Raw genomic sequence first — 22,055 nt, 5'->3', positions numbered from 1 at the left:
CCCCCCCCCATTCTGTAAACTCCAGCAAAAAGAGGTCCACCATCCTTTTTGGAAATACAGAATCATCGATGGGTCTGACTCCTCAAACTCCCTCTACAACAGCACAATGGGAGCCCCTTCCCCACAGTGGTTCCGGGGCGAGGAGGCAGCTGAGTGGGGAAACGTGAGACATCGAGAGCCCAGAAGTGAATAAATGGTCAGAAAGTTCTACATCAGAGTTAAGTATTCCGATTTATTCCAATTCATAATCACTCGACGCAGGACATCCACCCAAATCGACAAACTCCACAGGGGCCCGAGCTCTCACAATGAAACAGGAGTCAGCGGAAGTGAGTCTGAGGAAGTGTGTTCTGTGGAACGGAGGGGGAGGGGAGAGGAGAGGAGGCAAAGGGGGAGAGGAGGTGGGGGAGTGAAGAGGGCAGAAGGGTAGAGGAGAGGGCAGGTGGGGAGTGGGGAGAGAGGGAGGGGCGAGGGAAGGGGGATGGGCGGAGTGTCTCAATCTTCAGTATCAGGTGCGTTTGAGGTAGACGGCCTTGGTCAGGGTCGATTCCATCACCAGAGTGGTCTTGTTTCCGTTATAATTTCCGCTCACCATCCGTCGGCTCACCTGAAAGACCCAATCATGTTGGTTCAGCCGGAGAACAGGCCAGCAGGAATTCAAGGCCCAACAGGTAAACCCAACACAAACACCAGAGATTCTACTGATGCTGGAAATCTCCATCGGTCAGACCCAATGTAGGTCGGGGGATGGTGGGGGGCTTCTTTCAGCACCTTCACTCCATCCCCCACAACAGGCAGGTGGCCACTCGTTTAAATTCCTCCCCCATTCCCTTTCCGACATGTTACTCCACGGCCTCCTTTCCTGCCGTGACGAGGCCACACTCAGGTTGGAGGAGAAACACCTCCTATTCCATCGGGATGGTCCACAACCTGGTGGTATGAACACTGATTTCTCTAACCTCCGGTAATTTCTCCCCTCCCCTTCTCTCTTCATTCCCCATTCTGGCTCGCCTATTACCCCTTCTCTTCTCCTCACTTGCCATCACTTCCAGCTGGTGTCCCTCCTCCTTCCCTTTCTCCCATGATCCATTGCCCTCTCCTATCAGATTCCTCCTTCTTCAGCCCTTTCCCTCTTCCACCAATCACCTCCCAGATTCTTGCTTCCTGCCTCGCCTGTCTCCTGCCAACCTTTGCTCCTCCCCTTTCCCCTTCCCCACCTTTTTGTTCGGCTTCGTCCCCCTTCCTTTCCAGTCCCGATGAAGGGTCTTAGCCTGAAACGTCGACTGTTTATTCCAGTCCATAGTCTTTGCCTGATCTGCTGAGTTCCTCCGACATATTCCAACTGGCAAACAAGGGAAACGAGGACCTTCTCCCCTCTGAGTACCACTCGAGGGGGCTGAGGGATAAATCAATCTCCCTCCCTCTTCCCTCACACCCCAATCACCTAACTCTGTCTTACCCTGACGAACAGGTCATACAGATGCTCCTGGTTCCCGTGGCTTTTGAAGACCTCCGTCATGAACGTGATCATGAATGATCCCTGAGCTGTGTGCCGATAGGCCACGTAACCTGCAGAGGAATCACAGAGCAATTAGGATGGAGGACAGGGTGGGAACAGGGAGCCTCTCAATTCGTTTATTATCAGCACCAGCAGTGAGGAGCAAGAGGGTATGGACGAGGGAGGGGCAAGATCGCTTACAGGATTGCTTTGAATCGACGGACTGGACTGTACTCAGGGATTCATCTCCGGGTCTGATTGAGTACACCACAGCTGTCACTGACTTCATCAAAACCTGTGTGGGTGAGTGTGTGTCTACGAGAACATACCATCCATACCCAAATGAAAAGCCGTGGATGAACCGGGAGGTTCGTGGTCTGCTGAGGGCTAGATCTGTGGCATTTAAGTCTGGCGACCCAGGTCTGTACAAGAAAAAGCAGGTACGATTTCCAGAGCATTATTTCAAGAGCTAAGGAACAATTCTGAATAAGATTGGAGATGAAATTGGATGCATGTCCACTCTGGCAGAGTTTGCAGGCCATTACTTCCTAAAAAGTGAAACCCGACAGTATAAATGGCCACGTTTCGTCACTCGCAGTGAAGCTCAATGTCTTTTTTGCTCGATTTGAAAGGGAGAATAAAACTACAGCAGTGAAGATCCCTTCTACACCCGTTGATCCTGTGATCTCTGTCTCAGAAGCTGTCTTTCAGGAGGAACACGCACAAGTCACTGGAGGAACTCAGCAGGTCGGGCAGCATCCGTGGAAACGAACAGTCAACATCTCGGGACGAGACCCTTCGTCAGGACTGAAGAGGGACGGGGCAGGGGCCCTATAAAGAAGGTGGGAAGGAGAAGGCTGGTAGGTGCCAGGTGAAAAACCAGTAAGGGGAAAGATCAAGGGGTGAGGGAGGGGAAGCAGGGAGGGGATAGGCAGGAGAGATGAAGAAGGAATGTAAGGGGAAAGCACTATGGGTAGTAGAAGGAGGCGGAACCATGACAGGCAGCTGGAGTGAAACTGGGATGGGGGAAGGGAGGGGGAGGGAATTACCGGAAGTTGGAGAATTCAATGTTCAAGCCAAGGGTCTTTCAGGAGGTAACCCCTCGCATGGTAACATGGAGTTTCTGGTAAGATTCTGTAAACCTGTGTCAATCAACTGGCGGGTGCGTTTAAAGAGATTTTCAATCTTTCATTGTTACAGTTGGAAAAGAACTGGTTGTAGACTTCAGGAAAGGTAAGACAAGGGAACACATGGCAAACCACTGAGCATCTCCCTAGAACGCTAAATGGATCTCAAAATTTACCTTATTGTCTGCCTGCACTGCACTCTCTCTGTAATTGTAACACTTTATTCCGCGTCGTTATTGTGTTCCCTCGCTCTGCTGCCCTCGAAGAGGACCACAACCTCGTCGTAGGGTTTGGAGACTTGCATGCTTCGATGACCCGGAGAGAGCTCTGTTGGCGGGTCTCAGGGTTTTGTGCTTTGCCTCTTGGCAGGGTCACCCATGCCAAGCAGGTCAAAGGGTAGAAGTGAGGCTAAGAATGGCTCGCTGCTCCTCCAGCTTCAACCCTGACTGGTAAACAAAATTATTACAGAAACAGCAAAGAAGAATCCTTCTACAAACCCCATTTCCAGAAAAGTTGGGATATTTTCCAAAATGCAATCAAAACAAAAATCTGTGATATGTTAATTTACGTGAACCCTTATTTAACTGACAAAAGTACAAAGAAAAGATTTTCAATAGTTTTACTGACCTACTTAATTGTATTTTGTAAATATACACAAATTTAGAATTTGATGGCTGCAACACACTCAACAAAAGTTGGGACAGAGTTAAAATAAGATTGAAAAGTGCACAGAATATTCAAGTAACACCGGTTTGGAAGACTCCACATTAAGCAGGCTAATTGGTAGCAGGTGAGGTATCATGACTGGGTATAAAAGTAGTGTCCATCAAAGGCTCAGTCTTTGCAAGCAAGGGTGGGTCGTGGCTCACCCCTTTGTGCCAAAATTCGTGAGAGAATTGTTAGTCAGTTCAAAAGGAACATTTCCCAACACAAGATTGCAGAGAATTTAGGTCTTTCAACATCTACAGTACATAATGTTGTGAAAAGATTCAGAGAATTCAGAGACATCTCAGTGCGTAAAGGGCAAGGTCGGAAACCACTGTTGAATGCCCGTGATCTTCAAGCCCTCAGGCGGCACTGCCTAAGAAACCGTCATGCTACTGTGACAATTATAGCCACCTGGGCTCGGGAGTACTTTGGAAAACCATTGTCACTTAACACAGTCCGTCGCTGCATCCAGAAATGTCTCTTCCCGGGACGTCCATGCTATTTCAGCAGGACAATGCCAGACCACATTCTGCACGGGCTACAACAGCGTGGCTTTGTAGACACAGAGTGCGTGTGCTTGACTGGCCTGCTGCCAGTCCAGATCTCTCTCCTATGGAAAATATATGGCGCATCATGAAGAGGAGAATCAGACAACGGAGACCACGGACTGTTGAGCAGCTGAAGTCTGATATTAAGCAAGAATGGACAAAACTTCCAATTGCAAATCTACTACAATTAGTATCCTCAGTTCCAAAACAATTAAAAAGTGATATTAAAAGGAAAGGTGATGTAACACAATGGTAAACATGCCTCTGTCCCAACTTTTGTTGAGTGTGTTGCAGCCATCAAATTCTAAATTTGTGTATATTTACAAAATACAATTAAGTAGGTCAGTAAAACTATTGAAAATCTTTTCTTTGTAATTTTGTCAGTTAAATGAAGGTTCACGTGAATTAACATAGCACAGATTTTTGCTTTTATTGCATTTTGGAAAATATCCCAACTTTTCTGGAAATGGAGTTTGTACATCTGAGAGCGATGGTCTTCCTGAGTTTCCACCCGGGACTTGAGTGACTGACAGTCGTGGAAACCGAGAGGAATCTGACATGACGAAGGGAGTCCTGAATACTGCCAGAGATGAAGGACGTTCATTCCTGCTCTAATCACCAGCGGCGAAAAGGGCAAAAATGGACAGGTGAACTCTGACCGAAGATGACCACTAGGAGGCCACTCGGCCCACAACCATTCATAGGAAAGACAACTGTACTGCCTGCCATCGCCCTCAAAACACCCCTCCCCACAATATCAAGAAATCTATTGCTCCAGTATGGCCTCAGCGCTGAGCGAGACTCCCTGCCTGGGATGGAGGATAGAGAGGGACCTAGGACGACCAAGGCACCCAGAGGGGGCCAACAATCACAGCCTGTGGGATCTTGCTATGCATGTCACCAAATCGAACCTGGAAGAAATCCAGGAGTTTGGGAGCAGAAGATGGGGCCTCTCCTCGGTTGGGATTTGGGTCAGGGAGATCTGAAATTGTCGATGTTTTGGGATGGGGATTGGGAAAACTGGGATTGCAGATGCTTTGGAACGAGGACAGGGAAGAGTGGAATCCTGAGTGTTTTGGGTTGGTATGGGAAGGTGGAATTGTGGATGCTTTGGGGTGGGGATTGGGGAGACAGGGATGATGCATTGTTTGGGAAGTGTATTGCAAAGATTGTGATGGCGGATGTGTTGGGATGGTGACTAGATAGATTGGGATGGGGATTTGGAAGACTGGAATTGAGGATGCTTTGAGACGGTGACTTGGAAGCCGAGCATTGTTGAGACTTTTGGATGGGGATTGGGAAAATAGGTAAATCTGGAATTGCGGATGCTTTGGGATGGGGATTGTAAGATTGGAATGGAGGTTGTGAAGATTGGAATTGTCGACGCTTTGGGGTGGGATTAGGAAAAATGGGGATGGCATTTCAGATTTTGGTTTGAGTCTGGGATGTGGAAGATCTGGATATGGGTCAGAAATCAGGAATGGTGAGCAGGGAAAGACCAAGCAATTGGGGATTATGGAATTGTAGTCCAACACAAGAGCGAAGGTTAGATATTCCAGATTGGAATGTTGTTGGTGATCAGGACAGGGAAGAGCAGACTCAGGGCGGATTGGGATTGACGATGGAGCAAGGACACAACTAACCTGGTCGTGAGGGATACACGACAAAGGTGTCCGAAACCATCGGGAGTTTCTCAGGTTCCGAAGGAAAAGCACGGAAGCCGGCCAAATCAGTACCACAGTCTTGCTTAACTAGAGAAATACATCAGAACTTTCCATTATATATCTCATCACACATTCTCAGAGTTAGACAGAGAGTAAAATTCCCCACACACCTTCCCAACAAACAATCCCGGACTCAGACAGAGAGAAAAACTCCCTCCACACCGTCCCATCACACACTCCCGTGGTCAGACACAGAGTGAAGCTCCCTCTACACCGTCCCATCACACACTCCCGGGGTCAGACACAGAGTGAAGCTCCCTCCACACCGTCCCATCACACACTCCCGGGGTGAGACACAAAGTGAAGCTCCCTCCACACTGTCCCAGCACACACTCCCGGGGTCAGACACAGAGTGAAACTCCCTACACACTGTCCCATCACTCACTCCCGGGGTCAGACACAGAGTGAATCTCCCTTCACACCGTCCCATCACACACTCCCGGGGTCAGACACAGAGTGAAGCTCCCTCCACACCGTCCCATCACACACTTCCGGGGTCAGACACAGAGTGAAACTCCCTCCACACTGTCCCATCACACATTCCCAGGGTCAGACACAGAGTGAAACTCCCTACACACTGTCCCATCACACACTCCCGGGGACAGACACATAGTGAAGCTCCCTCCACACTATCCCATCACACACTCCCGGGGTCAGACACAGAGTGAAACTCCCTACACACTGTCCCATCACACACTCCCGGGGTCAGACACAGAGTGAAGCTCCCTCCACACCGTCCCATCACACACTCCCTCCACACTGTCCCATCACACACTCCCGGGGTCAGACACAGAGTGAAGCTCCCTCCACACCGTCCCATCACACACTTCCGGGGTCAGACACAGAGTGAAACTCCCTCCACACCGTCCCATCACACACTCCCGGGGTCAGACACAGAGTGAAGTTCCCCCCACACCGTCCCATCACACACTCCCGGGGTCAGACACAGAGTGAAGCTCCCTCCACGCCGTCCCATCACACACTCTCGGGGTCAGATACAGAGTGAAACTCCCTCCACACCGTCCCATCATACACTCCCGGGGTCAGACACAGAGTGAATATCCCTCCAGAACGTCCCATCACACACTCCCGGGATCAAACACAGAGTGAAGCTCCCTCCACACCATCCCATCACACACTCCCGGGGTCAGACACAGAGTGAAGCTCCCTCCACACTGTCCCATCGCAGAATTGCAAAGAACAGGTTGTGTGTAAACTCTGGGAGGGGTCTGGTTCTTTTGTCTCTGGGTGGGATTGGGGATGGGGCTCAGGGCACAGGTGGAACCAATTTGAAATGAGATGAAAAATTCCTTCCCTCTCCGAATGGTAAACGAATGGAATCTGCTCCCACGCGGTTACGGTGAGAACGCAGAAACTCCTTACTGACAGTGACGGTGATCGAACCCGGGTCACCGCACTGCAATGGAGTCACGGTAACCGTGTCGCCGGAGAAAATTCCAGCCACGAGAGGTGCCAAGGGGTGAGCGGAGAGAGCAGGAATTGCAATCGAGAGACAGGATGAGCCTGGAGTATATTGAATGCAGGAAGCGACAAATCCTGATCCAAATAGCAGCATTCCTGGTCCTGTGGACCTCAGGGAAACCACTCCATTCCCTCACCCTATCTGCCCTCCACCCTCACCCTACTTGCTCACCCTATCCCCCCTCCAACACCCTCACCGCATCCCCTCACCCTATCCCCCCAACACCCTCACCACATCCCCTCACCCTATCCCCCCTCCAACACCCTCACCCTATCTCTTCACCCTATCCCCTCAGATACTCTCACTCCATCCCACTCACATACCCTTACCCCAGCACCCCACCCTATCCCTTCACTCCATCCCACTCACCCTATCCCCCACCCCAAAACCCTCACCCCATCCCCTATCCCACCCCATCACCCATTCCTCTCACCCCAATATCCCCACCCCATCTCCCTCACCCTACCCCACTCCTCTCACCTGACCCTGATTAACCCTGTGCCAGTACTGAGGAAGGACACATCTTCCTGTTGTGTGGGGGGTGTTGGTCCTGTCGGAGTGGTACAGGAATATCTTCCACCCGTCAGTACGTATCTGGGTGATTGGGGAAAGCTGTATTTGGAAATAGTCCCGAGACCCCTGTACCTCTCCCTCTTTGTCACTCTCTCTCTCTCTCTCTCTCTCTCTGTCTCCTCAACCCTCTGTTTCCTTCTCTCTTTCTCCCTCTTCATTTCCCTCACCTCTCTCTGTCTCTACCCTCTCTCACCCCCGTTATGGAGGTGGGTGTGGTGCGTGAAAAGGGTTTGCCTAAGTTCCCCAAGTTGCTTGTTCCACTCATTTCCCCTGTAAACCCTTCCCATTCCTTCTCATTCCCTTTTCCTCTCGTCCCCCTCCGTCATCTCACCTTCCCCCATCACTCTCGTATCATTCCCTCTCTTTCCCCCTTTCCTCACCTCTGGTTTGCCCGCTCTCCTCTCAGTCTCCTTCTCTCTCTCACCGAGTGTCTGTCATATCTCATATCTCTGTCTCTCTCACACAATCTCCCTGTCTCTTACTCTGACTGCCTGTCTCTCCCCATCTCATCTTCCGCTCTCTCTCTGCCTGTCTATCTATCCCTCTCTGTCACTCTCTCTGTCTGTCTCCCTGTCTCTGTCTCCCTCTCTCCTCTCTCTCCCTGTCTCTGTCACTCTCTCTGTCTGTCTCCCTGTCTCCCTGTCTGTCTGTGTCACTCTTTCTGTCTCTTTGCTTTCCTCTCTTTCTCTGCCTGTCTGTGTGTGTCTCTCTCTGTCTCCCTGTCTCTGTCACTCTCTCTGTCTCTTTGCTTTCCTCTCTTTCTCTGCCTGTCTGTGTGTATCTCTCTCTGTCTCTCTGGTCTCACCTCCTCGGCTGGCTTGGATGACGAACACCTTGGGTTTCTGCTGCAGACTAAGACACTTCTGGTTGTTGAACATGTTGAAGATCTCCTCAAGGTCAGCCTCTTCACCGTCACGACCCTTCACCTTGCCCTCCGACCCGTGCGCCAGAATGAACACGAAGGAGCAGCAGACTTCGTCCTCGATGCTGTCTCGGTACTTCTCCAGGGAGGAGAGGATTTCCTGCGTGAAGAGCCAAGGTGTGAATGCCCCTGTTTACTGCCCCTCCGGCCACGGCTCGAGGGACCATCACTCCTCGCCCTGGATCCAAACTGGGTTCAGATGCCGAGCGAGTACAGGTTTGACATTTCAAAACATTAAACTAATTCAAAGGAAGACACGGGAGTCCGGGAATGTGGGTCTAACTTTGGGATTACTTCATGCAAGGCGTGCACGTGTCACGTGGTAGAATGATTGATGCACCATCAATAACTCTCGGAGACGGGAGGCGAACGATAGGCTTTTATTAGCTGCAGGAGACCACCACACAGCATCCTGGAGACTGAGGGGGGAGCAGTGCCCCATCACCTTTATACAGGGGTCTGTGGGAGGAGCCACAGGAGCAGTCAGCAGGGGTCTGTGGGAGGAGCCACAGGAGCAGTCAGCAGGGGTCTGTGGGAGGAGTCACAGGAGGAGTCAGCAGGGGTCTGTGGGAGGAGCCACAGGAGGAGTCAGCAGAGGGGCGTGTCCAGACAGGTAAATGTAGTTCACCACAATGATAGAACGTAGAAGAGTACAGCACAGGAACAGGCCATTCGGCCCACAATGTTATGCTGACCCAGCTGAAAAGTAAATCAAATACACCCAATCACTAATCCCTCCATCTTCCTCACATTTACGTGCCGATCCGAACGGCTGTTAGAAACCTCTAATGTATTTGCCTCTACCACCACAGCAGGGAGTGCATTGCAGGCACTGGGTAAAAAACTTACCCCTTTCAACCCAGCCCCTCTCACCTTCAATGCATGCCCCTCTGGTATTAAACATCTCCACCCTGGGAAACAGATACTCCCTGTCTACTCTATCGATGCCTCTCATAATCTTGTAAACCTCTATCAGATCCCCCTCGGCCTCCGGCACTCCAGGGAAAACCACCCAAGTTTATCCAGCCTCTCGTGATAGCTCAGGCCCTCTAAACCAGGCAATATTCTGGTAAACCCCTTCTGCCCCCTCTCCAATACCTCAACACCCTTCCTGGAGAGGGCAAACTGCATTGAATACGACAGATGTGTGCAATTCACGTATTTATACATATAACCTGTAATGGATTATTTAAATGAACAGGAATGTTTAATCAGCCAGTATATACACAGGATTACTGAAATATTAACTACACAACAACAAGCACAGTCTAAACATTAGAGTTGCTTCCCACCCATACAGATCTTTTCAGTAAATTGAAGTCGTAAAAACAGAAAACGATAAGAAGTTAGTAAATTGGTAAATTGTCACGCGGTGGGTGGTATCCTATGACACGGGCCAAGTACAGGCAAATGGAACTGGGGCAGCACGTTTTGGGAATCCTTCACTGGGGTCTCACTCGTTGTCTGTCACTGCGTGTCCCACCCCTCCCGGGAGATCAGAGCAATCCTCGGCCAAGCAGATGCCGGGGTTTGATCATAAGACTTTAAGACGAAGGAGCAGAATTATGCCGTTTGGCCCATGGAGTCTGCTCCGCCATTTTATCACGGCCGGTCCATCTCCCCTCCTCCTCGTAGTGACTTGCGGCTCCCTGCAACCTTCGGCAGACCCTCTTCACAAGGCCACAGTGTGCAAAGAGGTGGCATCTCCTCCTCATTGTACGCGTGACAATAACAAACCTGTTCCGGCTTCGACCCTTCTCAAAGCTGAGAACCCCTTTCCCAACACGGGTGTGACCTGAGGAATTATGTACTGAATTAAAAGGGCTAAAACCTAACTGGCTTACGGGCAGATTGACAAGTCCTGTTGTGATACCTCACCTCGCCAGTCGGATTAATGCCCCCAGTTTCTCTGAGAGTGAGTGGGAAATATTCACCCTGTGCAGTGAACGATCACTATGAAGATACCTCACCTCGCCAGTCGGATTAATGCCCCCAGTTTCTCTGGGAGTGAGTGGGAAATATTCACCCTGTGCAGTGAACGATCACTATGAAGATACCTCACCTCGCCAGTCGGATTAATGCCCCCAGTTTCTCTGAGAGTGAGTGGGAAATATTCACCCTGTGCAGTGAACGATCACTATGAAGATACCTCACCTCGCCAGTCGGATTAATGCCCCCAGTTTCTCTGAGAGTGAGTGGGAAATATTGACCCTGTGCAGTGAACGATCACTATGAAGATACCTCACCTCGCCAGTCGGATTAATGCCCCCAGTTTCTCTGAGAGTGAGTGGGAAATATTGACCCTGTGCAGTGAACGATCACTATGAAGATACCTCACCTCGCCAGTCGGATTAATGCCCCCAGTTTCTCTGAGAGTGAGTGGGAAATATTCACCCTGTGCAGTGAACGATCACTATGAAGATACCTCACCTTGCCAGTCGGATTAATGCCCCCAGTTTCTCTGAGAGTGAGTGGGAAATATTCACCCTGTGCAGTGAACGATTACTATGAAGATACCTCACCTCGCCAGTCGGATTAATGCCCCCAGTTTCTCTGAGAGTGAGGGGGAAATATTGACCCTGTGCAGTGAACGATCACTATGAAGATACCTCACCTCGCCAGTCGGATTAATGCCCCCAGTTTCTCTGGGAATGTGGGAAATATTCACCCTGTGCAGTGAACGATCACTATGAAGATACCTCACCTTGCCAGTCGGATTAATGCCCCCAGTTTCTCTGAGAGTGAGTGGGAAATATTCACCCTGTGCAGTGAACGATTACTATGAAGATACCTCACCTCGCCAGTCGGATTAATGCCCCCAGTTTCTCTGAGAGTGAGTGGGAAATATTCACCCTGTGCAGTGAACGATTACTATGAAGATACCTCACCTCGCCAGTCGGATTAATGCCCCCAGTTTCTCTGAGAGTGAGGGGGAAATATTGACCCTGTGCAGTGAACGATCACTATGAAGATACCTCACCTCGCCAGTCGGATTAATGCCCCCAGTTTCTCTGGGAATGTGGGAAATATTCACCCTGTGCAGTGAACGATCACTATGAAGATACCTCACCTCGCCAGTCGGATTAATGCCCCCAGTTTCTCTGAGAGTGAGTGGGAAATATTCACCCTGTGCAGTGAACGATCACTATGAAGATACCTCACCTCGCCAGTCGGATTAATGCCCCCAGTTTCTCTGAGAGTGAGTGGGAAATATTGACCCTGTGCAGTGAACGATCACTATGAAGATACCTCACCTCGCCAGTCGGATTAATGCCCCCAGTTTCCCTGGGAGTGAGTGGGAAATATTCACCCTGTGCAGTGAACGATCACTATGAAGATACCTCACCTCGCCAGTCGGATTAATGCCCCCAGTTTCTCTGAGAGTGAGTGGGAAATATTGACCCTGTGCAGTGAACGATCACTATGAAGATACCTCACCTCGCCAGTCGGATTAATGCCCCCAGTTTCTCTGAGAGTGAGTGGGAAATATTCACCCTGTGCAGTGAACGATCACTATGAAGATACCTCACCTCGCCAGTCGGATTAATGCCCCCAGTTTCTCTGGGAATGAGTGGGAAATATTGACCCTGTGCAGTGAACGATCACTATGAAGATACCTCACCTCGCCAGTCGGATTAATGCCCCCAGTTTCTCTGAGAGTGAGTGGGAAATATTGACCCTGTGCAGTGAACGATCACTATGAAGATACCTCACCTCGCCAGTCGTATTAATGCCCCCAGTTTCTCTGAGAGTGAGTGGGAAATATTCACCCTGTGCAGTGAACGATCACTATGAAGATACCTCACCTTGCCAGTCGGATTAATGCCCCCAGTTTCTCTGAGAGTGAGTGGGAAATATTCACCCTGTGCAGTGAACGATCACTATGAAGATACCTCACCTTGCCAGTCGGATTAATGCCCCCAGTTTCTCTGAGAGTGAGTGGGAAATATTCACCCTGTGCAGTGAACGATCACTATGAAGATACCTCACCTTGCCAGTCGGATTAATGCCCCCAGTTTCTCTGAGAGTGAGTGGGAAATATTCACCCTGTGCAGTGAACGATCACTATGAAGATACCTCACCTCGCCAGTCGGATTAATGCCCCCAGTTTCTCTGGGAGTGAGTGGGAAATATTGACCCTGTGCAGTGAACGATCACTATGAAGATACCTCACCTCGCCAGTCGGATTAATGCCCCCAGTTTCTCTGGGAGTGAGTGGGAAATATTCACCCTGTGCATTGAACGATCACTATGAAGATACCTCACCTCGCCAGTCGGATTAATGCCCCCAGTTTCTCTGAGAGTGAGTGGGAAATATTGACCCTGTGCAGTGAACGATCACTATGAAGATACCTCACCTTGCCAGTCGGATTAATGCCCCCAGTTTCTCTGGGAATGAGTGGGAAATATTGACCCTGTGCAGTGAACGATCACTATGAAGATACCTCACCTCGCCAGTTGGATTAATGCCCCCAGTTTCTCTGGGAATGAGTGGGAAATATTGACCCTGTGCAGTGAACGATCACTATGAAGATACCTCACCTCGCCAGTCGGATTAATGCCCCCAGTTTCTCTGGGAATGAGTGGGAAATATTGACCCTGTGCAGTGAACGATCACTATGAAGATACCTCACCTCGCCAGTCGGATTAATGCCCCCAGTTTCTCTGAGAGTGAGTGGGAAATATTGACCCTGTGCAGTGAACGATCACTATGAAGATACCTCACCTCGCCAGTCGGATTAATGCCCCCAGTTTCTCTGAGAGTGAGTGGGAAATATTCACCCTGTGCAGTGAACGATCACTATGAAGATACCTCACCTCGCCAGTCGGATTAATGCCCCCAGTTTCTCTGAGAGTGAGTGGGAAATATTGACCCTGTGCAGTGAACGATCACTATGAAGATACCTCACCTTGCCAGTCGGATTAATGCCCCCAGTTTCTCTGGGAATGAGTGGGAAATATTGACCCTGTGCAGTGAACGATCACTATGAAGATACCTCACCTCGCCAGTTGGATTAATGCCCCCAGTTTCTCTGGGAATGAGTGGGAAATATTGACCCTGTGCAGTGAACGATCACTATGAAGATACCTCACCTCGCCAGTCGGATTAATGCCCCCAGTTTCTCTGAGAGTGAGTGGGAAATATTGACCCTGTGCAGTGAACGATCACTATGAAGATACCTCACCTTGCCAGTCGGATTAATGCCCCCAGTTTCTCTGGGAATGAGTGGGAAATATTGACCCTGTGCAGTGAACGATCACTATGAAGATACCTCACCTCGCCAGAGGGGTTGATACATTTAGACACTTCGAAACCCAAGCTCTGCAATATTTCCTGGAGATTAATCAGATCTATTGTGGCCCCTCGTCTCTCCTCTGTGACGCACAGGATGAAGGCCTTCCTTACTCCGGACATGTTGTAGCGGTCATCCTGTGGGATGGAACAGGGGAAACGTCACGTCACATTCCTGCCCCACCATTACCTACAAACCCCTGAACAGCTTCAATGAATGAATCTGCAGTAGCTTCGCGGTTAGCGTAATGCCTTCACAGCGCCAGCAATCTGGGTTCAATTCCTGCCGCTGCCTGTAAGGAGTCTGTGACGAGACTCTCAACGTCCTCGCTGGTCTGCCAGCCCGGCAACTCACCGCGCCCACACGTCCGGCCTCCTTAGCCCCCCTCCCATGTGCCCTGCGAGTTGGACTCCCGTGTGATGCCACACCCAGGGTCTGGTCAACGCCCATGCTGTTTAAAGGATTCCTCCCCACATCCCCCACCGCCCTCTGCTGTGTAATGAGCTCAAACCGTTTCACCAGACGCGTCCACCCCCTCCTCCCTGACCCACCTGATCCTGTGGCCCAGAGGCTCTCGGTGACGACGACACATCATTGCCCTGACGAGGGGACTCCGAGGCACAGCTGTCCACTTCTGAGGAAACAAATTCAAGTTCAACAAAGCCCTGGATCCCATAAGACAGAGGAGACATTAAAAAATAGCTGGCCAGCTTTTATTGATGTGTGACAAGAGAGCATCCTGACACAGAGTGACCGTACGGTGTTCCAGCTGCATCAAGACAGATCACAAAACACTCCAGTGATTAGCACGGCTCAGAACATCATTGGAACTCAACCACCGGACCTGGAAACAATCTGGAACTCCTGATGCCTTTGGTGCTCTCGTAACATCATTAAAGACCCTCCCATCCCATCCCAGACACTGCTCAAAGATCCAAAGTACATTTATTCTCAGAGTATGTCTACAGTGTCCAACCCTGAAATCGTCCTCCTGCAGACAGCACGGAACCTGTTCAAAGAAAACAGCAAGCACCCAATTCGTCAAAAATGTGAACTAAAGCGTTCAGTATTGTGGTGAACTACATATACCTGTCTGGACACGTCCCCCTGCTGACTGCTCCTGTGGCTCCTCCCACAGACCATGGCTCCTCCCATACCTCACCTCACGTCTCGGAGAGTTGTTGATGGATGATCGGTTTCAATGAGATCTCTCCCCGCCCTATTCTTCTGCTTAAAGTCCAACAAGTACAGACCCAGAGTCACCAAACACTCCTTACGCATTAACCCTTTCATTCTCATGAACCTCCTCTGGAGGAGGAGTCCAGAACTGCCGGAAATGCATCAGAATTGCAACATTCAGAAGAGAAGTATCATTTTTAAAAGGGAGAACACAACAAGAACAAAAAGACAAACTCCATTTTACTGCAAAACGACACCCCCCACCGTGTCCGGTCCCAAGCCTGACTGTGAAAGAACGAGGGTTGAACATGGGGCTAGAAACCCCATCCCTTCGAAACCCAACACTACAGACACACCAACAGAATCTCCAAAGACCTCATCCCTGTGAGCGGAAAAGCCTGACGGGGAACCTCACTGCAATCCAGTTCAGGGAAGAAGCAGGATTCAGTTATTACCCCTCAACCAACAGGCTCCTGAACCAGAGGGAAATCTTCACTCAAAAACGCTCTTCACCACAGCCTGTCCACTGCCATTCCTTCCAAAGTTCAAAGTAAATAATCTCTCCGTCACCATAGACTACCCTGAGGTTCATTGTTTTTGAGGGCATTCACAGTAAATAGTAAGAAACACGTCAGAAAGAATAGAAAACGTCACATAAGCACAAACTGTGAAAAACGACCAATGTGCAAGAGGGAAGTCATGGAAATAGTAATAATAACAGAATAAATAATAAATATTAAGACCATGAGTTAATTTCAACTCCCCTGCGGACGGTCGCAAACCCGGCTGTGAAGGGAAGAGGGTTGGACGTGGGGCTCGCAACCCCTCCCCGTAAAAACCCAGAGCTGTGGAAGCGGCAACAGTACCTCGTCCCTGCGAGAGGGAAGACCTGAGGTGCGGGGATCTCACTGAAAGCCAGTGAAGGGAGGAGTCACGTCACCAGGTTCAGGAACAGTCACTATCCCAAACATCAGGCTCTTCAATCAGAGGGTATAACTTCACTTGCCCCGTCACTGAACTCTTCCCGTAACCTATGCACCCACTTTCAAGGGCTCTTCATCTCGTTCTCACTTATTTATTTATTATTATTTCTTCTTTTTGTATTTCTGCAACTTGTTGTATCTGTCCTTTGGTTTAATGCCCTAATTGGGTGGTCTTTCAATAATTCTGCTCTAGTTATTATTCGATATTCTTGTTGAGTATGCCCACAAGAAAACAGATCTCAGGGTTGTACTTGGTGACAAATATATACTTTGATAATAGACTTGCTTTGAACCTAAATGCTCATGCACGTTACTGGAAGGAATAAAAGCATAGACTATTTTCTAATCGAAGAGAACAGACAGATATTATTGAAACGTATTGAATGTGGAAAGGCCCCGATACAGTGGACATGGAGAGGATGTTTCCTATGGTGCTGGAGTCTCGGACCAGAGGGCACACCCTCAAAATAGAGGGATGTCCATTTAGAACAAAGATGAGCAGGATTTTCTTCATCCAGAAGGTGGTAAATCTGTGGAACTCGTTGCCACGGACAACAGAGGAGGCCAGGTCACTGGGGCATTTAAGGGGAGCTGGTAGATTCTCGATCAGTTACGGGGAGAAGGCAGGTGAATGGGGCTCAGCAGGAAACGGGTCAGCCATGATGAAATGGTGGAACAGAATTGATGGGCCGAACGGGATACACTGGGCCTTACATGGACTAGAAAGACTGGCCCAGGACAGAGGATTCTGACGAGCTGCGGACGGCAGCCTCTGCCCCAGTCGGGGTGACAGGGTTAAGATGAAAAAATTTAGTACAATGAAGTCGATGTGGTCACAGTGTTGCTGTACCGGGTCGTGATTAGGGTTCTTCCGGCTGGTTCAAGAACCGAATCCTTGAAGGGAAATCATTGTCCCTGAGCCTGGTGATGTGGGACTGTTGTCCCTGATCCTGGTGATGTGGGACTGTTGTCCCTGATCCTGGTGATGTGGGACTGTTGTACCTGAGCCTGGTGATGTGGGACTGTTGTCCCTGATCCTGGTGATGTGGGACTGTTGTCCTGATCCTGGTGATGTGGGACTATTTTCCTGAGCTTGGTGATGTGGGACTGTTGTCCCTGATCCTGGTGATGTGGGACTGTTGTCCCTGATCCTGGTGATGTGAGACTGTTGTCCTGAGCCTGGTGATGTGGGACTATTGTCCTGAGCCTGGTGATGTGGGACTGTTGTCCTGATCCTGGTGATGTGGGACTATTGTCCTGAGCTTGGTGATGTGGGACTGTTGTCCTGATCCTGGTGATGTGGGACTATTGTCCTGAGCTTGGTGATGTGAGACTGTTGTCCTGAGCCTGGTGATGTGGGACTGTTGTTCCTGAGCCTGGTGATGTGGGACTGTTGTCCTGATCCTGGTGATGTGGGACTATTGTCCTGAGCTTGGTGATGTGGGACTGTTGTCCCTGATCCTGGTGATGTGAGACTGTTGTCCTGGGCCTGGTGATGTGGGACTGTTGTCCCTGAGCCTGGTGATGTGAGACTGTTGTCCTGAGCCTGGTGATGTGGGACTGTTGTCCTGATCCTGGTGATGTGGGACTGTTGTCCCTGATCCTGGTGATGTAGGTCTGTTGTCCCTGAGCCTGGTGATGTGGGACTGTTGTCCTGATCCTGGTGATGTGGGTCTGTTGTCCCTGAGCCTGGTGATGTGAGACTGTTGTCCTGAGCCTGGTGATGTGGGTCTGTTGTCCCTGATCCTGGTGATGTGGGACTGTTGTCCTGGTCCTGGTGATGTGAGACTGTTGTACCTGATCCTGGTGATGTGAGACTGTTGTACCTGATCCTGGTGATGTGGGACTGTTGTCCTGAGCCTGGTGATGTGGGACTGTTGTCCCTGATCCTGGTGATGTGGGGACTGTTGTCCCTGAGCCTGATGATGTGGGTCTGTTGTCCTGAGCCTGGTGATGTGGGACTGTTGTCCTGGGCCTGGTGATGTGGGACTGTTGTCCCTGAGCCTGGTGATGTGGGACAGTTGTCCCTGAGCCTGGTGATGTGGGACTGTTGTCCTGGGCCTGGTGATGTGGGACTGTTGTCCTGAGCCTGGTGATGTGGGACTGTTGTCCCTGAGCCTGGTGATGTGGGACTGTTGTCCTGATCCTGGTGATGTGGGACTGTTGTCCTGAGCCTGGTGATGTGGGTCTGTTGTCCTGAGCCTGGTGATGTGAGACTGTTGTCCTGAGCCTGGTGATGTGGGGACTGTTGTTCCTGAGCCTGGTGATGTGGGACTGTTGTCCTGATCCTGGTGATGGTGATGTGGGACTATTGTCCTGAGCTTGGTGATGTGGGACTGTTGTCCCTGGGCCTGGTGATGTGGGACTGTTGTCCCTGAGCCTGGTGATGTGAGACTGTTGTCCTGAGCCTGGTGATGTGGGACTGTTGTCCTGATCCTGGTGATGTGGGACTGTTGTCCCTGATCCTGGTGATGTGGGTCTGTTGTCCCTGAGCCTGGTGATGTGGGACTGTTGTCCTGATCCTGGTGATGTGGGTCTGTTGTCCCTGAGCCTGGTGATGTGAGACTGTTGTCCTGAGCCTGGTGATGTGGGTCTGTTGTCCCTGATCCTGGTGATGTGGGACTGTTGTCCTGGTCCTGGTGATGTGAGACTGTTGTACCTGATCCTGGTGATGTGAGACTGTTGTACCTGATCCTGGTGATGTGGGACTGTTGTCCTGAGCCTGGTGATGTGGGACTGTTGTCCTGATCCTGGTGATGTGGGACTGTTGTCCCTGATCCTGGTGATGTGGGACTGTTGTCCTGAGCCTGGTGATGTGGGACTGTTGTCCTGGGCCTGGTGATGTGGGACTGTTGTCCTGAGCCTGGTGATGTGGGACTGTTGTCCCTGAGCCTGGTGATGTGGGACTGTTGTCCCTGAGCCTGGTGATGTGGGACAGTTGTCCCTGAGCCTGGTGATGTGGGACTGTTGTCCTGGGCCTGGTGATGTGGGACTGTTGTCCTGAGCCTGGTGATGTGGGACTGTTGTCCCTGAGCCTGGTGATGTGGGACTGTTGTCCTGATCCTGGTGATGTGGGACTGTTGTCCTGGGCCTGGTGATGTGGGACTGTTGTCCTGATCCTGGTGATGTGGGGCTGTTGTCCCTGATCCTGGTGATGAGGGACTGTTGTCCCTGATCCTGGTGATGTGGGACTGTTGTCCCTGATCCTGGTGATGTGGGACTGTTGTCCTGATCCTGGTGCTGTGGGACTGTTGTCCCTGGGCCTGGTGCTGTGGGACTGTTGTCCCTGAGCCTGGTGATGTGGGACTGTTGTCCCTGAGCTCGGTGATGTGGGACTGTCGTTCATGAGCCTGGTGATGTGGGACTGTTGTCCTGATCCTGGTGATGTGGGACTGTTTGTCCCTGATCTTGGTGATGTGGGACTGTTGTGCTGATCCTGGTGATGTGAGACTGTTGTCCCTGATCCTGGTGATGTGGGACTGTTGTCCTGATCCTGGTGATGAGGGACTGTTGTCCTGGGCCTGGTGATGTGGGACTGTTGTCCTGAGCCTGGTGATGTGGGACTATTGTCCTGATCCTGGTGATGTGGGACTGTTGTCCTGATCCTGGTGATGTGGGACTGTTGTCCCTGAGCCTGATGATGTGGGACTGTTGTCCTGGGCCTGGTGATGTGGGACTGTTGTCCTGAGCCTGGTGATGTGGGACTGTTGTCCCTGATCCTGGTGATGTGGGACTGTTGTCCTGGCCTGGTGATGTGGGACTGTTGTCCTGATCCTGGTGATGTGAGACTGTTGTCCCTGATCCTGGTGATGTGGGACTGTTGTCCTGGGCCTGGTGATGTGGGACTGTTGTGCTGATCCTGGTGATGTGGGACTGTTGTCCCTGATCCTGGTGATGTGGGTCTGTTGTCCTGGGCCTGGTGATGTGGGACTGTTGTCCCCGAGCCTGGTGATGTGGGACTGTTGTCCTGAACCTGGTGATGTGGGACTGTTTGTCCTGAGCCTGGTGATGTGGGACTGTTGTCCCTGAGCCTGGTGATGTGGGACTGTTGTCCTGATCCTGGTGATGTGGGACTGTTGTCCTGAGCCTGGTGATGTGGGACTGTTGTCCTGATCCTGGTGATGTGGGTCTGTTGTCCCTGATCCTGGTGATGTGGGACTGTTGTCCCTGATCCTGGTGATGTGGGACTGTTGTCCCTGAGCCTGGTGATGTGGGACTGTTGTCCCTGATCCTGGTGATGAGGGACTGTTGTCCCTGATCCTGGTGATGTGGGACTGTTGTCCCTGAGCCTGGTGATGTGGGACTGTTGTCCCTGATCCTGGTGATGAGGGACTGTTGTCCTGAGCCTGGTGATGTGGGACTGTTATCCCTGAGCCTGGTGATGTGGGTCTGTTGTCCCTGAGCCTGGTGATGTGGGACTGTTGTCCCTGAGCCTGGTGATGAGGGTCTGTTGTCCCTGATCCTGGTGATTTGGGACTGTTGTCCCTGAGCCTGGTGATGTGGGACTGTTGTCCCTGAGCCTGGTGATGTGGGACTGTTGTCCCTCAGCCTGGTGATGTGGGGACTGTTGTCCTGATCCTGGTGATGTGGGACTGTTGTCCCTGATCCTGGTGATGTAGGACTGTTGTCCCTGATCCTGGTGATGTGGGTCTGTTGTCCTGAGCCTGGTGATGTGGGACTGTTGTCCTGAGCCTGGTGATGTGGGTCTGTTGTCCTGAGCCTGGTGAGGTGGGACTGTTGTCACTGAGCCTGGTGATGTGGGACTGTTGTCCCTGATGTGGGGCTTCTGTACTTCCTGCCCAGTGGGAGCTGTGAGTAGGTGGGTCGTTTGGGATTCCTTTGATAATCCATGTTGCTTTCTTGTGGCAACGTCTCCTGCAGATACGACAGACGGTGGGGGAAGGTTGTGCCCTGATCCACCCACCACTCTCTGCAGCTACTGGCGCCCCTGCACGTTGGAATTGCTGAACCAGACGGTGATGCGACCAGTCAGGACACTTTCAACGGGACGGCTGCGGAAGTTTGCAACTTGGAACTTGCAGAGGATGGTGAAAGAGAGGTGAGGAGGGATTCTTGAGCCCATTCATTGCCACAGGCAGCTGTGGAGGCCGAGTCTTACTTGATTAATTGGGGCATCAATAGTTACGGGGAGAAGGCAGGTGGATGGAGTGGAGAGGGATGGAATGGTGCAGCAGACTCAATGGGCTGAATGGCCTAATTCAGCTATTCTGACTTATAGCGGATTACAGATGTATGAAGTTTATTGGAGGGTTCAGCAATAGTACAGACAACGTTTCAGGGGTCTCAGCCCGTACATTTTCCCACAGATGCTGCCTGGCCTGCTCAGTTCCACCAGCATTTTCAATGAAAGCCCCCCCTCCAGCTTCGTGATATCCTCTCTCTCAGAGAATCTAAAGTACATTTTTTATCAGAAAATAAAGTGAGATAGTCAGGGGGGGGGGGGAACGGAGAGAGAAAAGAGAGAGAGAGTGAGGAAGTAAGAGAGAGAGAGGGGGAGAGGGAGAGAGTCAGAATGAGTGGGGGAGAGAGAGTGAGAGAGTAAGAGAGGGCGAGTGAGAATGAGAGAGAGAGAGAGAAAAGAGTGAGAGAGTAAGTGAGAGAGAGAGAGAGAGCGGGAGAGAGAGAGATTGAGAGATTGAGAGGTTGGGATTTCGGGGACCCAACACAAGGGTCTCGGGACACCTCCCAGAATCGGGATCCACCCCCCCCCCACCCCCCACCGCTCGACTAGACGTCTACTCACCGGCAGACATTCCTGCAACTTTTCACAGGTGATTTCCAGTCAGAAGACACTCCCATTCCCACCCCGGAACAGGGTTACTCATTTACAAACCACTCCCCACCCCTCATATGTCATTTCTTACCGGGGGGGAGGGGGGAGGAGAGTGAAGTTTCCTGTGACAGAAAGAGAAAGAGAAAGGGATTCACTCAGACTGGGAGGGGTAGGGGGCAAGTGGGTGACAGGGGGAGTGTAGAGGAGGGTGTGGTGTACGGA

At 51.0% G+C, this 22,055-nt stretch overlaps 1 protein-coding gene across 1 annotated transcript; it reads right to left on the bottom strand.

The window, feature by feature from the left end:
• Positions 1-233: 233 nt before the first annotated feature.
• On the bottom strand, positions 234-21,972 carry LOC140715601 (caspase-14-like). Its single transcript, XM_073027967.1, has 7 exons — positions 21,804-21,972; positions 14,429-14,511; positions 13,862-14,014; positions 8,467-8,683; positions 5,525-5,632; positions 1,460-1,569; positions 234-607 (listed from the first exon to the last, which is right to left on the bottom strand). The coding sequence occupies exons 1-7, from the start codon at positions 21,811-21,813 to the stop codon at positions 509-511; spliced, it is 780 nt and encodes a 259-aa protein (XP_072884068.1). The 5' UTR covers positions 21,814-21,972; the 3' UTR covers positions 234-508.
• Between the last annotated feature and the right edge of the window lie 83 nt (positions 21,973-22,055).

The sequence above is a fragment of the Hemitrygon akajei genome, chromosome 24 (genome assembly GCF_048418815.1).
Source record: "Hemitrygon akajei chromosome 24, sHemAka1.3, whole genome shotgun sequence".
NCBI lineage: Eukaryota > Metazoa > Chordata > Chondrichthyes > Myliobatiformes > Dasyatidae > Hemitrygon > Hemitrygon akajei.
This window is presented reverse-complemented; position numbering and strand designations above follow the sequence as displayed.